The sequence below is a fragment of the Bufo bufo genome, chromosome 7, assembly GCF_905171765.1.
Source record: "Bufo bufo chromosome 7, aBufBuf1.1, whole genome shotgun sequence".
Classification (NCBI taxonomy): Eukaryota; Metazoa; Chordata; class Amphibia; order Anura; family Bufonidae; genus Bufo; species Bufo bufo.
In genome coordinates, this window is record NC_053395.1 from 46,455,895 (window position 1) to 46,472,810 (window position 16,916).

General features: G+C 45.5%; 1 protein-coding gene across 3 annotated transcripts in view; it reads left to right on the forward strand.

The window, feature by feature from the left end:
• The window catches only part of LOC121007783 (transmembrane protein 180-like), a 36,044-nt gene extending 19,624 nt beyond the window's left edge, over positions 1–16,420 (forward strand). For all 3 annotated transcript variants that reach the window (XM_040439985.1, XM_040439987.1, XM_040439986.1), the window contains exons 5-7: positions 5,762–5,845; positions 12,694–12,837; positions 15,366–16,420. In XM_040439985.1, coding sequence (XP_040295919.1) covers positions 5,762–5,845; positions 12,694–12,837; positions 15,366–15,495 — 358 coding nt within the window. In that variant the 3' untranslated portion in view covers positions 15,496–16,420. The remainder of the gene's footprint in view (positions 1–5,761; positions 5,846–12,693; positions 12,838–15,365) is intronic.
• The last annotated feature ends 496 nt before the right edge of the window (positions 16,421–16,916 follow it).

A 16,916-nucleotide genomic window follows, 5' to 3' on the forward strand; every position in this document is an offset into this window, starting at 1 on the left:
AGGCGCAACAAACCCTACAATTATTCTTCCATATAAATGCCAGTAGATGAGCGCCGATCGGTGCTTATTAGAGGCATTTTATCTGCCTGTGTAAATGGTCTCTTAAAGGGGTATTCCCATCTGAGACAATGGGGGCACACCACTAGAATATGTCCCCATTGTCTGATAGGGGTGGGTCCCACCGGTGAGACCGCACCTATATTGAGAACGGAACAGGGAAAGTGTTGGCTGGAGGACCCTGGTTTTCCCCGGTTCCGGCCACCACCAAGCGCTCTCCCCATAGATGTGAATGGGAGCGAACCGAACGACAAACTAATCCATTATCGCTTGTCCATCGATCGGTCAATGCTTTTACACTAATCGATAATTGATTACGGTACTTTTGTTTTATTATTTTTTTTAAAATTTAAACCATTATCTACTCATGTGAAGGGGTCTCCCCACCAAATGCACGCTGCGCCCTCCGGGACTTTCAGTCAGCACTTGGCTATTTTCAGCGGCCCCACAGAAATGAATGGAGGGCAGCCACGCGTGCGCGGTGCACCCTCCGGGACTTTTGCCGGCTGCGTTTACGAGATAGGAGCATATCATAGCGATTGACGGGGCTGGACATCTCGCTCAGCCCCGACACTCTCAAGCCTGCGCCTCCGCTCCTAGTAGCAGCGCAAGCGCAGAGGCTATGCTTCTTGCTAGTGTTGGAATTTAATTCAGTTATATCTATGGTACTGCACTTGAAGACAGGGGTGCAACAAAGTACCAGTGTGCATCCAACCGGGAGTATGAAATAATATATGGGTACATCGGAATGATTTCTATACTATGGGGTGTAAAGTGTTAATGCAGAGATCTCACTCTACACAGTAGGCATCAAGTACATTGGGGTCTCCATTACTGTATTAATGCCTGCACGTTATAGGAATATTGTTATTATTACCCCATCAATCCTATGTCTGCCCTGTAATTTCCTTTACCCCAATTATCTGGCTCTGCAGAAAACTAACATTTCTCTGGTAATTGCTGCCTGACCGACTAATAAATCACAGAAAAGGCACCATGACCACAAAATAAGTTTAGAGTATCGCCACACAGTTTTCAGTTTTTTGGGAGGGGGGGGGTTCCTCAAAAATCCTTGACTTATTAAGGCCACGTTCACATCTCCGGTGAATGTTTCCAACAGGCTCTTCCGACAGAGAACAGCCTGGCGGAGTTTACTGGATCCGGCGGTGCCATATTCGACAGATCACCGCTGGATCGCTATTGATTATAATGGGATTCGGCCTCTTTCTGGAATAAATGCCAGGTTTCAGCCATACAAAAACTGTTGCAGGCATCGTTTTTTGGGGTCAGGTCGGCATTTGTGCATGATCCTCTTGCCACAGATGCGAATATTGCCTTAGCGTCTTTAAGGTTTTTTTTAGGTGTTTTTGCCTACATAGTGTGTGTTTTTTTTTTTTTGTTTTTTTTAAAGGAAAGTATATATTACCCTGCAATGGCACCTCCATTATAGAACAGCATAAAGAAAATACAAAATAGCTTTTCTGTAAAGTTGCAAAAAAATAATGGAGGTCTATGGGAAAAAAATATCAGACAATGAAGGAAAACTGCCAGACCCAGAGCACCCTGTGAACACACCACAAGAGTGAAAAATTTAACTACAAAAAAATGCTTGTTTGTCCTACGTTTAAGATTTCACATAGAGCTGGCAAACACAAAACTTCTCAAAAAAGCCAGAAAAAAAAAAAACATGTGACACCACCCTAAGGCCCCTTTCAGACAAGCGAGTTCCACACTCCAAACTTGCAGCGTGAGTAGGCGGCAGCTCCCGTACTGACCTCCCAGCACTGCCAGGGTCGCATAGCATTATATTGATTCATGATGCTATGTAACCCTTACTGTTCTGGAATGTATTGGATAACACTGGCATAATGCTGTCAGTGTTATACAATACATTCCAGAACTGTTAGGGTTACATAGCATCATAAATCAATATAATGCTATGTGACCCTGGCAGTGCTGGGGGGTCAGGACGGGAGCTGCCGCCTACTCACGCTGCAAGTTTGGAGTGTGGAACTTGCTCGTCTGAAAGGAGCATAAAGGGTTTTTCCCATTCCACAGGATGGGTGATGGATGTATGATCATCGGAGTCCAACCATTGGGACCCACACCGATCCCTGAGTCCCCTGTGTGAATGGAGTGGGGGGTGTACATGTGTGACCACCACTCTATTCACCCCTAAGAGAACTGACTGCCAGAGATATCCAAGTGAAGCCTTGCTTCAATCTTACTATTAAAGGAATTTTCCAGGACCCCTTTTAAAGGGGTTGTGCAATGCAAAGATATTGCTGACCTATTCTCAGGACAGGTTATCCATATCAGATCTCTCAGCCCCCCAGCCGATAAGCTTTTTAAAGGGGCACAGTATAATTACTGATATTGATGACCCTTCCTGAATGTAGGTTATCAATATCTTTGCACTGCACAACCCCTTTAATTACTCATCTCTTGCCTGTGGAAGAAATATTATCATATACTTACAGTCTCAAAGTAGCTTGGATCATCTGCTCAGTAACCCGGCACATGATGCTCCTCCTCTGCTTCTGCCGACATCATGTCTTTTACCAGTCTGGCCAGTGGAGGATGGGGTGGTCCGTTCCAATGTTGACAGTGCTGGAACCATTCCTCTCCCTGGTGCATGAGCAAACTCTTGAATCCATCTCATCTGAGCATGCGCCAGGGATTGGAATAGTTCTGGCTGTGTCCACAGCAGAGGTGACGCCCCCATCCATCAGATGGGGGACATGATCTTGACGAGATTGAGGTGACCGGGTTCACGAGCGTCCGATCTATGCAACTTCGAGACCGTAAGTATATTACAATCTTTCTTGCACAGGCAAAATCTGAGTATCTAAGCTGGGTTTGCAGGGTTTGCCGTGTCCTGGAAATATCCTTTTAAGTTTTTTAAACATTTGTGTGACTGTCCGGTAATCCAGAATAGTTAATAATCCCTCACGTATTAGGTCAGAACTTCATTGTATATTTTAAGCAGGCATATATTGGTTTTAAGGGGTCATCTGTCAGCAGATTTGTCCCTACGACACTGGCTGACCTGTTACATGTGCGCTTGGCAGCTGAAGGCGTCTGTGTTGGTCCCATGTTCCTATGTGCCCGCATTGCTGAGAAAAATGAAGTTTTATTATATGCAAATGAGCCTCTAGGAGCAACGGGGGCGTTGCCGTTACACCTACAGGCTCTGCTTTCTCTGCAACTGCCGCCCCTCTGTACTTTGTTTGACAGGACCAGGAGTGATGATGTTTTCACTACCTAACTCTGTCAATCAAAGAGCAGAGGGTGCGCCAGTTGCCGAGAGAGCAGAGCCTCTAGGTGTAATGGTAACACCCCCGTTGCTCCTAGAGGCTCATTTGCATATATTAAAACGTCATTTTTCTCAGCAATGCGGGCACATATGAACATGGGACCAACACAGATGCCTTCAGCTGCCAAGCGCACATGTAACAGGTCAGCCAGTGTCGTAGGTACAGATCTGCTGACAGATGCCCTTTAATTCCAGCATGGGTTCCATGTTCCAAGCCACTAGGTCTTGTTGGAACAGTTTTTAATGTTGTGGCTGCTCAAAATAAACTCCCTGACCACTGGGTAAAAATGATTTTATCCTCTGGAATGTATAATTGTATTCATAGAAATGCTGAACCCGAATAATGCCCATGTGCTATTCCTATTCAGTATATTGCAATTACAGAATTAACATTGATGGATTCCGCTTATCATTCGCATTCACTTTTCCGCGTCCTCCCTTATGTGAGAGATGCCTATAAGGCCACGTTCACACATTCAGGAGCAGATTAGAATCCAGACAATACCCTGACATAATGAAAGTCCATCAAATATTTTATACCCCGTTCACGTGTTGCAGAATTTTTTTTTGTGTAGTAATGAACCCATTGTGGACTTTAAAATCCACATCATGTTCATTATGGCTGAACCAAAAGGCCGCAGAGAAGCCCCATTGAAGTACAATGACCCTAATCTGAATGCGGATCCGCTGGCAACGTCTACAGGAGAAGTCCAAGCTTTAGCCTTGGATTCCTACCGTGGGTTCATGTGTGAACATACATAAAGGGGTTGTCCAGCGGTGGAAAGTAATTTCCATGGATTTCGGACACAGTCTAAAATAAAAAAACAAAAACAAAACCTCGTGCTTCGCCGTTGAGACCATTAGTTGTCCCGTAGCGCTGTTGGACCCCCACTGATCAGTAGGGGTGAGTGAATCGAGCTTTGGATCCAAGATGTCGATTCAGTCCTAAACTTTGTTTTAATGGTGTACGGAGATCTGTCTCCGTACAGCGTTAAAATATATGTGCTGTGGCGTGGCAAAATTTGTTAAGTCCGAAGTCGCGCAAGACTTTTATGAATAACTTCGGGCTTCGATTCTACAACTTTAAAAACATTTTAAAACCGGAATCCGAACTCGGCTTCTGTACCGAAGTTTTAGGAAGGAATCGACTTTGGATCTTGGATGCGAAGCTCGATTCGCTCACCCCGAGTCATTAGTATAAAAATCTCAGAAAACCCTTTTAAGCAGATTTTGTTATACTATCATCAGTGGGCAGAGAGTATAAGATCTGACGGCAGGATCTGACTACACAGAATTTGATTGTAGTCTGTAACCATGGAGACACAGGGAATGTGCAATGTATTATTATTTTTAATTGCAATAACCTGCATTTTATAAAACAGCCATGTTAGCATTATTAAAGGGGATCTGTCACCTATTTTCAGCCTATAAAACCGTTACCATAGCAATGTTCACTAAACTACCTTCATTCCAGCAAGGGTCCTCTTTCTTTTATTCAACTTTTCATTTAGATGAAAAAGCGATTTTTCTGATATGCAAATGAACCTTCAAGGTGCCCAGAGGGGCGTTATTCCTCTCCTCTAGTGCCCAGTAACGCCCCCCCCCCGCAGTGCCCAGCCCGCCTTTCTTCCAAGCCCAGCACGCCTCCTCATAAATTAATTTACTCCCACATCGGAGCCGAACGGCGCCGCCCCCTCCGCTACGTCATGTAATTTATTCACCCCACCATCCCTGCGTCCTCCTTTCTTGGCCTCCGAAATCTCGCGCAGCAGCCGCAGTATCGCTGACTGCCTTGCGCCTGTACGATACTCTGGCTCCTAAAGGGCAACAGCCTCAATAGTGTCACTGGGCATGTGCCGAGCCCCCAGTGACGTAATCAGTGCGCTGTTGCCTCAGGAGCCGGAGCATCGTAAAGGCGCATACTGCGGCTGCGCGAGATTTCGGAGGCCAAGAAAGGAGGACGCAAGGATGGTGGGGGTGAATAAATGACATGACGTAGCGGAGGGGGCGGCGCCGTTCGGCAAGGATGTGGGAGTAAATTTATTTCTTAGGAGGCGTGCTGGGCTTCGAAGAAAGGCGGGCTGGGCACTGCAGGAGGGGCGTGACTGGGCACTAGAGCAGAGGAATAACGCCCCTATGGGCACCTTGAAGGTTAATTTGCATATCAGAAAAATTGCTTTTTCATCTAAATGAAAAGTTGAATAAAAGAAAGAAGACACATGCAGGAATGAAGGTAGTTTATTGAACATTGCTATGGTAACGGTTTTATTTGCTCAAAATAGGTGACAGATTCCCTTTAATTCCTTTTTTATTGGTGATTTCTGTCTAATGTTTTCATATTGAATTATAGATCTAGCTACATTTATTTTTCCATTCTTTTCTCCGCAGGGTGTTAGTTCAAGCATCATTTAGCATATTTAATCTACCCCTGGCTGACATTGTAGATGCGGATCTTGCAAAGTACAAACGCAAGTAAGTGATGCATGTGGTGTCAAATAAATGGAGTGTACAACCCTTTGAAGGCATTTTTTTATTATTATTATTATTATTTTGTTTTGTTTTTTAATAATACTTTAAAAAAGTAGTTTAATTTAAAAAAAAAATTTGTTTGTTTGTTGATTAGTTATTTGTTCTACAGGGAGGCGCCATGTGAAATAGCATCCGTGTCGTGTGTCTCTCTGCATGACACATACGCAGATGACATACTGTCCACACAGGGCATAGGAAAGTAGGGACGGCAGGGGACCCGATCGTCTATGTTTGGGTGGCTTCAGCTGTGTTTACTGCTGGGTAGTCACAAGGGTAGGGGAAGGTGTCAAGTAACTTGCGGAGAGAGGGGTGAGGCCAAATTGACAGCATCTGTTTTAGGCCTTATTCACATGTTTGTGATTCACAGACGTGTGCTGTCCATGTTCTCCGCATACAGCACACGTAATCCATTCATTCTAATGTGTGTACTCAGGCATCCGTGTTTTAGCACGGTCCATGCTTTTAGCACAGAAGCACGCCTTATATTTGTTCACATTTACGGCTCAATCACGCTCATTATAATCTAGAGGTCCGTGAAAAACACAGACCCAACACTGACTCCATCCGTGTTTCACGGACCATTGGTAGGAGATGCACCTGAAAATTACTTTTCAGCTGTGCAGTGTCCGTCGAACGCAGATCACACATGGAGAGCAAAAAACGGACACATGGACCAAACTCCTGATTCTTCATGGAAATCTTCACTGACCATCTCATCACGGACAGGTGAATAAGGCTTTACGGGTTGCTTGACTTGCTTCTTCTCTTGGTCAGTGCTGGGAAATATGAAAAAAATAATAATAGAAAAGGGGATATTACAAAAATAAAGAAAAAAAACCCTCAGGGGTTTTTTGCCTTCCTCTGGATCAACAGGCCGAACTGGATGGACAAATGTCTTTTTTCGCCCTTATGTACTATGTTACTATGTATTTGATTATAAAATAAAAAAAATGATCCAGGGGACACAATCCCTTTAATTGAGGAAGAGAGATTCCGACTATTTGATATGCTTTGTTATGGCTGACCTGACACATCTTGCAAAACTTGTCATAATTATCTGACCTGTTATTCCTTGAGATCCGTCCTCTCCGTCTGTGACACATTCAGGCTACCCAAACATAGATCGTTAGTCCACTTATTACAGAGGAGATAATACGTGGCCCAGTGGTTACTGCCACGGTTTTTCAGTTTGAATGCCGCAGACCGGCTCACAGTTTAGCCCCTCTTAATGAAGCTAAACCACAAGTCTGTCCAAGAAAGGACGTGTCCCTTTTTTTTTTTTTTTTTGCCTCTGCCTTTTTTTGCATGGAATCTGCGCCAAAATGTTGGCGTCATAAGAGTCTTAATGTATACCTGCAGTGTAAAGCAAAAGTGAAGAGTGAACGGAGCCTTCTTGTTATTTTATCTTTAGGCAGTTTCACTGCAAATATTTAGCTCGGCTCATCCCTTTGGCATCGCCATCTGACGGTGCGATTTTCATAAGTTCAAGGTCCCCTTGCTGCTTTGTTTTTCTCCAGTGTCACCTGCCGCTCTGTGTAACTGTGCAAATGTTTTTTTTCTAGATCCAGATTAACCCCATCATGTTTAAAGGGACGCTACAGATGGGGCTGCGCCTTCACTTTTTGTAGAACTTTTCATTGATTTTAACAAATGACAATTGCAGGGCAGAAGTTTGCAAACAAGTCCGTTTACTGATTCGGATACAACTGTAGCTCAATTAAAAGTTTTACAAAAAGTCTAGGTGTAGCCCAACATAAGGCTGGCCATACACGGTGCGGCTCACTACTAATTGCTGGGCCACACCTATACACGCTTTTTTTAAACAACTGGCATGGACAGGTGCCGGTCAGAAAGTAGAGGCGCGGCCCAGCAATTAGCAATAATCCGAGTGCGGATGCTGCTACCAGCCTTAAAGGGTTTTCTCTCACTTCAGTAAGTGGCATTTATCATGTAGAGGAAGTTAATACAAGCCACTTACTAATGTATTGTGATTGTCCATATTGCCTCCTTTGCTGGCTGGAATCATTTTTCCATCACATTATACACTGCCCGTTTCCATGGTTACGACCACCCTGCAATCCATCAGTGGTGGTCGTGCTTGCACACCATATGAAAAAGCATTGGCCTCTCTGGTGGCCGGGACTGTGGAAGCGCACATAGGCTGGTGCTTTTTCTTATAGTGTGCAAGCACGGCCACCGCTGATGGATTGCAGGGTGGTCTGTAACCATGGAAACGAGCAGTGTATAATGTGATGGAAAAATTATTCCAGACGGCAAAGGAAGCAATATGGATAATAACAATACATTAGTAAGTGGCTTGTATTAACTTCCACTGTAACAAAAAAAAATGCTATTTGCTGAAGACCCCTTTAAGCTAGTGACGCATGTTAAATGAATACTGCTTAAAGGGGTTGGGTTGTCCCATGAAGACAACTTATGTGTCTGATCGTCAGGGGGGCCGACCACTGTGTGAATGGAGCGGTAGACGCTCATGCAAGTCCGCCATCCATTCAGCTGTATAGGACTGCCGGAGATAGTCCCAGTGGTTGGACACCTGCCGATCAGACACTTATCACGTGGGTAGGGGATAAGTTGTCTTCAAGGGACAACTTGAATAAATGTCAATGATTTATGCAGGATCCTCAAAAATCTGCAGCACAACTGTAAAGTAGGAATCCATCTTTTGGCTCACACTGGAGCTGCTCAGTGAAGATTTTAGCGAAATGACTGGGTCAGGTCAAGAAAGTGACCCAGCATTTTGATCAGGTTATCTGTCACCAGTTTATGCTACCCTCAGTTAGGAGCCCTTAACGACAGGTTCCCTTTAAGGGTCCATTCATACAACCGCGTCCGATTTGCAGACCGCAAACTACTGATCCGCCAAAGAAGGACACTGGCCGCATGCACTCCGCATCGCGGTTGCGGACCCATTGATTTCAATGGGTCTGTGATCCGCAAAATGCAGCAAAGAATAGGACATGTGCTATCTTTTGTGGTGCGGCCGCACAGACCCAGAGGTCTAAGGCAGGAGAATTTACCAACAGATACGTTCAATGGATGCTTCCGATGACTGCCATTGTATAGACATACAGTGACATCCGTCACCCATAGGATCCCATTGTAAAAATGAAAACCTATCCAGAAAGTTATACTGCATGCTTCTATATCAAACAGTGCAGCCGACGGCTATTCCATGCAGCAGAAAAAAAGACATATGGAAGCATGCAAGCCCAATAGGACACACTTTTGGCCATGGGTAAATGGGGGCCTATGGATACATATGTATTCGCCCCCCAAAAAAATATTATGCAGGAGAGCTATTTTGCATGAATTACATGGTCACCCAATGATTTCAGTTCAGAATTCATATCTTAGTTTATTTATTTGTACCACAAGGATATACAGACCTTTCTTGGCCCTCTTCATAGGTCACAATGGCGCACAACCGAAAATTGCAGGTATCCGTAAAATATGGATACCGTCCGTGTTGCATCCGCATTTTATATTGGGCCCCTTTGACTTCAGTAGGTGGGTGGTCCACATTTTGCGGGCAAGTATAGGACACATTTTATCCTTTTGCCGAAATGGACACACGAATGCCGCATCCGTATGTCAGTTCCGCAAAAAGACAATGGGGGTCATTTATAAACCTGAAATACGCCTATATTAGGGTCCATTCACACGTCCGTTGTTTCTTTCCTGATCTGTTCCGTTTTTTGCAGAACAGATCTGGACCAGTTCTGTACCCATTCATTTTCAATGGGTCCTGAAAAAAATCGGACAGCTCAATGTCTGATTTTTTTTTCAGGACCCATTGAAAATGAATGGGTACAGAACTGGTCCAGATCTGTTCCGCAAAAAACGGAACAGATCAGGAAAGAAACAACGAACGTGTGAATGGACCCTTAGGTGTATTTCAGGCGCAGATTGCGACACAACGGTTAGTTGCGCCTTAATCTGCAACTTCTCCCCCCCCCTCACGCCCGGTCTAAAAAAAAGTGGGCGTGGTGGGGAAGGGCATTCGTTATTTTCTATGCCTGGTTTAGGCGTAGAAAATGGTCTAAGTGTAAGACGGCAAGGAAGCCGGTGCCTTTCCATAACTTCGGGGATCCACCGCTAGAGCAGGGGCTTTATAAAGACTGGCGTCTAAAACGCCAGTCTTAATAAAATGACCCGCCATACGTCTGCAAAATGCGGATCACTGACCCATTGACAAAAATGTGTATCTCGCAGATCCACGATTTGCAGACCACAAGCCTAAACTGCCACCATCTCCTGTCCTCATTGTCCCGCTCTGCTCCTTGAACACTGTCCTAAGAATTCTGGGAAGTATGTGAAGAATTCTAGCAGCGGTGCTCCCCCCTCTCTCCTGCGAGACTGCTTTTGGTATTCTTCATCTCCAAGGTCACTGTGTAGAGAGTAAAACACGAAGGCACATCCGCTTTGTGTTACATCCAGCAAATTTCCTCCGTTTTACCTATTTTCACAGTGTATATAAAAAGCTCAGCAAAAGCTTTGTGAGTACTTTCTTTTTCCAGTTTTTGTATCCGTTTTAAAGGGGTTGTCCCATTAAGACGACTTAAGCATAAGTGCCTGATCAGTGGGGGCCCCACCGGTCACGAGAATGGGGGCCCGTGCACCCTGCTTGACCGCAGCTGCAGACATGGATACGTATTTGCCGCTCCGTTCAACTCTGTGGGAGATGGCAGAGTACAAGCGCTCGCCTATCTCCGGCAGCCCCCTAGAGCTGAATGCAGTGGCAGAGCGCCTGATCAACGGGGGTCCCAGCAGTAGGATCAGACACTTTTCCCCTACCCCATCTCAGTGGTGAAACCCCCCCCCTCCCTATGAGGCCATGTTGGGGTTCTTCCATTCCATTCCAAAATTCTGCTGGCCACATGTAGAACACAATTCATTTTTCAAGGGACTTGCGACTATTTTTGCGACTATAATAATAGGGGACGGGACCCTGGCAAATTTACTAACATGTACGCCTGGAAACGTTTGGTGTGCCTGTTGGCGAAAATGGGGCTGGCGTAATATTTCGGGTGCGGTACGTGCCTCGTTATAAATTAGGATAGTACTCGGCGAAACGAAGACCAGCGTGAAAACGCTGGTCATCGTAAATGTGCCCCAAAGCGGTTTAGTGCTTTTCTCCTCTGTCAGACATAAGACCGCACACCTCGCTTCTGAAGGTCCCTTTACATGGGCAAAGATCAGGCAATCGCGCTTTCGAACGCTCAATGGCAATCGTTGACACCTGTAAATATGTCAGCTGACACCCGATGGAACGCGCATGTGTTTTTGATCGTATCTTTTATGTGAACATTAAAATCATCGTTTTCCAGCTGTAAATCAGGGATGTGGCGCCGGCAATAATAAAAAACCGTATGTGAAGGAATGATCGAATTAACCATTGCTTGGCCATACGCAATGACGAGGAGTTAAACGAGCTCCGATCGACGTGACATATGATCGATCTAAGTGCAGTGAATGTAATTGGAGTCGCATATTTCCAGGAGATTGAGCCCTGCTGTTTACCAGATGTGACGGGGACACTGACGCATGGTGACGGCCACTGATTTTTACTGCCTACATAATGTCACATCATAGCAGGGCCACCCCTGGGCAGCTCCTCTTCATGTCTGCCAGTTGCGGCCTGCCACTAATTTTCAGCCGCATCGCAGGGTCTCAGAAGTGAGTCCCCGATACAGCACTAGCGGTCCAGTCAGCGTTGGTATGGTGAGGGGAACACCCCCGGCAGACCGCATCATATCATTACAATACCATATCCAAATTCTCATGAGAAGAGTCCTATGTCTTTGTTGCATCATATATTGGTGCCATCTGTGTACACATAAATCAGCGTGACTATATTAAAGGGGTTGTCTCATCTGAGACAATGGGGGCATATCGCTGGGATCCGCCCCTATCTCCTAAACAGAGCCCTGAAAGTGGTGGAGGCTGCACTGCGCATGCGCAGCAGCCCTCCATTCATTTCTATGAGGCCACCGAAAATAGTCGGGTGCTGGCTCGGCTATTTCCGTCGGGCTCATAGAAGTGAATGCGGTCATGCGCGGTGCGCTCCCATTCACGTCTATGGGGAGAGCGCTTGGTGGTGGCCGGAACGGATTCCTCCAGCCACCACTTTGGCCCGCTCCTTTCCCAGAGGTGGGACCCGCACCTATTGGACAATGGGGGCATAACCTAGCAATATGTCCCCCATTGTCTCAGATGAGACAACCCCTTTAACCTCTTCAGTTTTTTTTTTTGGTAAACGAATATTTAAAAGGGTTCTCCAAGATCATTTTACTGATGACCTATCCTCTGGATATGATCGCTGGGGGTCCGACACCCGGGACCCCTGCCGATCAGCTGTTTGAGAAGCAGTGTTGCCCACAGTAGCAGTGTCGCTTGGTATCGCGCTCAGCCTCATTCACTTCTATGGGGCCGAACTGCTCCCTAGGCCATGTGACCGATTGTAGCCGCGGTGCTACTGTAAGAGCCGGTGCCTTCAGAAACAGCTGATTGGAGGGGGTCCCCGGCATTGGACCCCCACCGATCAGATGTTGATGACCTATCCAGAGGATAGGTCATAAGTAAAAAGATCTTGGAAAACCCCTTTAAATGAACAGAAAATATGAAGTTGCTTAGTATTCTGGTCTCCAGGCACCATCTGCACAAAAAGTGTATTCTTATCAGGAGTTTGTTAATTTTTCTTTGTACCCATCACTTTCTATTACATAAACAGGAATACAGTTTGTTTTTTTTTTTTTCTTAAATTTCCTTAGGTCTCCGCTATCCTCGATGGTTTTTGGGACAAATGCCCTCTTCACAAAGCCTGCCCAGTCCCTGGCACCCATGTTTGTTGTCATTATTCTGAATCAGTATGGATATGAACAATTAACTAGCAAAGGGGATCAGCCGGACCCCAGGTGAGCTGCGCGCTGCTGATATGCCTGCGTTGCCTATGTACATTCTAAGGCCTCATTCACATGTCCATGTTGACATCCATGACAAGATGGCCAGTGGTTCATCCTTGAAGGATCTGTGTTGGGTCCGTTTTTGCCCTCCGTGTGTCATCCTTATTCCATGGACATTGCTAGGCTGAAAATTAGTTTCCAGAGCCTCTCCTACCAATGGTCCATGACCACGGACCAAACACAGACGGCATCCATGTTGTGTATGGACTACAATGTTTGTGAGCGATTCGTAATCGCGGACAAAATTGGGCGCGATTCCGTGGTGTCTCCACAGGCCCACTGATTTGTGAATACACACATTAGAGTCAATAGATGCGTCTGTGATTCACTCATGTGTGAAAGAGGCCTAACTGGTAAATCCTGGACTGCAATATACTTGGCACTAAAAAGATGGCGGTGACCCCATCGGGGTTGATGTGCTGTGTCCAGTCCCCCATTCTATGCAAGGGATCTGCTATACATACACCAAAACAGCAGTCATTGCTATCACAGCATGGGGATCACACGTGTAGGACAAGAATATTGCAAAGTTTCAGCAGTTTTGGTGGTGATTTAAAGTCTGATCTGCAGGCAGCCTGTTATAGAGCAGGAGGAGTACAACTTTGCATTTATTGATTTAAAAGGGTTGTGTCACCTTAGACATTATTGCTTTGCCACCAACGTCAGATAGGTGCAGGTCCCACCTCTGAAATCCGCACCTGTATCTAGAACAGGGCCCCCAAAGGCTATTTCCAGAAGTCCCATAGAAACAAATGGAAAGAGCACTGCGCACGCACAGCCACCGCTCTGTTTACTTCTATGGGACTACCATAGAAATGGGCTAATATTTAATGTGACTACGGTATGTGTACGCGCTAAAACCCGAATGCGCACGCTGGCAGGATCGGGGGAGCCGGAGTGTGTGTGCAGCAGCTCCTACGTGACAGGAGGCTGCTGCACATTAGTTCCTAGGGAGCCTCTCCCTGTGGCAGAGCTCCATAGGAACATAGTATAATCCCCATGGACTCCAATGCTAATGCATTGGAGTCTATGAGAGAAGCAATTTTGTTATAGTTCCCTATAGGAACTATAAAAAAAAAAAAATAAATTGTAAAAATAAATACAGTATAAAAATTAAAATCATCCCCTTTTCCCTAAAATGAAAATAAAAAAACAAAAAATAAAAAACAATACACATCATGGGCATCGCCACGAACGAAAATGCCCACACTAATAAAATATACAAATATTTATTCCATATGGAAAATGGCGAAACAGAAAGAAAGTCAAAATGGCCAATTCGCTTCTCCTCCCACAAAAAAATGAAATAAAAAGTGACCACAAAGTCGTACACACCCCAAAATGGTATGAAAAGTACAGATCATCCCGCAAAAAAATGAGCCTTCACATAGCCATAAACATAACTGCAAAAAGGTTATAGGGGTCAGAACATTGTGACAAAAATAAAAAAAAATTCCAAGGTTTTATTTTTTCAGTATAGAAACGCAAGAAAAACTATACATATGTGGTATCGCCGTAATCGTAGTGCTCTGAAGAATGAAAGTAACTGGTCAGTTTTACTGTATAGGGAACGCCATAAAAACAAAACCCATAAAACTGTTGCGGAAAAAAAAATTAAGTTATGGCCCCAGAAAGGCAAGGAGTAAAAAATGTAAACGCAAAAACTAAAAGGTTAAAGAAACACAAGATTTGTCTCTTTTTCTGCACCACTGAACTCCTATACACGATATCACGTCACCGTGTGATGTACAGCGGCGGTGCTGCTGCGGGCATCTGTTGACCATCCTGGCAGGTTATGTATCGTCAGTACGTGCAGCAGCATCACTGGAAAGGAGAGGAATCCCTATGGTAAGTTTATTGAGAGTTATTTACCCGTTTTGAGGCCTTAGACCTTAATTTCTTTTTTCCTACAAGATCCCTTTAATGTTCTCTAATTAAAGAGGTTGACAGCCCCTGTCCATACCTTTTTCAATAGCGCATCGGGATCGTACATGTTTTAAGTGGTTTTACAATCTTGGCTCACTTCAGTGGGAGCAGTGCTGCGTACAATGGATGGAGCTGTAGTCCCATCGAAACTCCAAAGCGGCTGATCGGCAGGGTGTGCCAATGTCGGACCCCTCCTGAGGATAGGCCAACAATATAAAAGGACCCCTTTAAATGTTATGATTGATTGCTGTTTAGAGCCATCACATAATGGTGATTTGGTGCCATCTGCTGGTGAGATGGTGTAATATACTTGCCTTTGAAGTACTACTTGGCTCCTAGATCCGTATGCAATAATTTGTCTTCTATAAGGACATCACATCGCGTGACCACAGCGGTCCGTCACTGGGGGAGGAGGCTATGTTTTTGTCCAATGTCTCTGTATTCAGTATATACTATGTTATATTGATATCGTATGTATTTCTATGACATTGGTCAGAAATGGTTGGAGGAAACCTGTCTGCACATTTTTAAATAAAATTACCTTTTCAATTCAGTTTGTTTTTAGGCCTCCATGACGCCATGTTCTACCTGACCTGCATCGTCCCTCTGTGTATAGCCGTCATACAGATTATCATATGGAAGCCATACTCCATTCGGACCAGTCACGTGGCCAACGCAAACTGAGCAGCTGAATATGCAGTGACTTTTCTCACCGGTGCCTTATAGTTGGTGTCAATCCTTATTCGACATCTGACAATTATGGAGGACTCCTTCTTTACCTTTATTTTAGTGAATTTCTGACCGTAAAACTGTCGCTCTTTGTACGTATGGAGCAGACCTGGAACCTGCTCCTTGTTCCGCTTTTCCAGAAAATCTATTATAGGCAGCTATGAAATTTAAAGGGCTTGTTGGGGGTCCCTCTCCCAATCAAGCTAGCAACCTTGGAGCTCCCATGTAGTACATGGATGGCCATTTAAAGGGGTTTTTCTGGGATCAGCATATTGGTAACCGATCCACGGGCCTGTGGGGGTCCTCCTCTTAGCACCCATGCACACCATGCTGTTTGAATGGACTGTGGCGCTTGTGCAAACAGTGCCGCCTCCTGAGTGTTTACCTCCATCCGTCCACCTGCTCCCCGTCTACTTGGTGGCAGTGCAGGCTCTGGCAACGTCACCCTATTCACTTAAATGGGACAAAGCTGCAATCGCCTTCACCACGGCTACCTTACGTAGGACGCGCAGGTACATGGACTGAAGTAAACATTGAAGAGGCTACAGTGCTGACACAAGTACCGCTGCCCCTTCAAATAGCTGATCGGACCCCCACCGATCTGATATTGCTGGCCTTTCCAGAGGACTGCCGAAAGAAACCCCTGTAATGTTTAGCCGGGAAAATGCCTGAGGGCTTATCTATAGTGAAACATCTCGTATTTTGTGTGTATTAAGCCTCATTCGCACGTCAGTGTTTCACGTACGTGTTCTCCGCGGACAGCACATGTCCCCATTCATTTGAATGTGTGTATTCACACATCAGTGTTTTAGCACGGTCCGTGGGTCCGTGTTTTCAGCACGGATGCATGTCCTATCTTGGTCCGTGTTCCCGGATCCCTCACGCTAGGGATCGACCGATTATCCCTTTTACCGATATTATCGGCCGATATTGAGGATTTTGACCGTTATCCGTATCGGCATCTATTTTGCCGATATACCGATAACGTATTGGGAACACAGAACGCGCCAATGAGAGGGGAGAAGACAAGAGAAGGGGAGGGGCTGTGTCCGCTGCGCCACCAATGAAGATGAGTCTTTCATTTATTCATATACAGGTGGCGGGAGCTGCAGAATCACATAGCCGGCTCCCGACCTCTATGAGCGATAGCTGCGGTCCGCGATAGTTAACCCCTTAGGTGCCGCAGATCGCAGCTAACGCTCATAGAGGTCGGGAGCCGGCTATGTGATTCTGCAGCCAGCTCCCGCCTCCTGTATATGAATGACTGAGAGACTTATCTTCATTGGTGGCGCAGTGCGCCCCCCACCCCCCAAGCCCCCCAGTATGAATCATTGGTGGCGCAGTGCGCCCCCCACCCCCATGCCAATAGTAAAAAC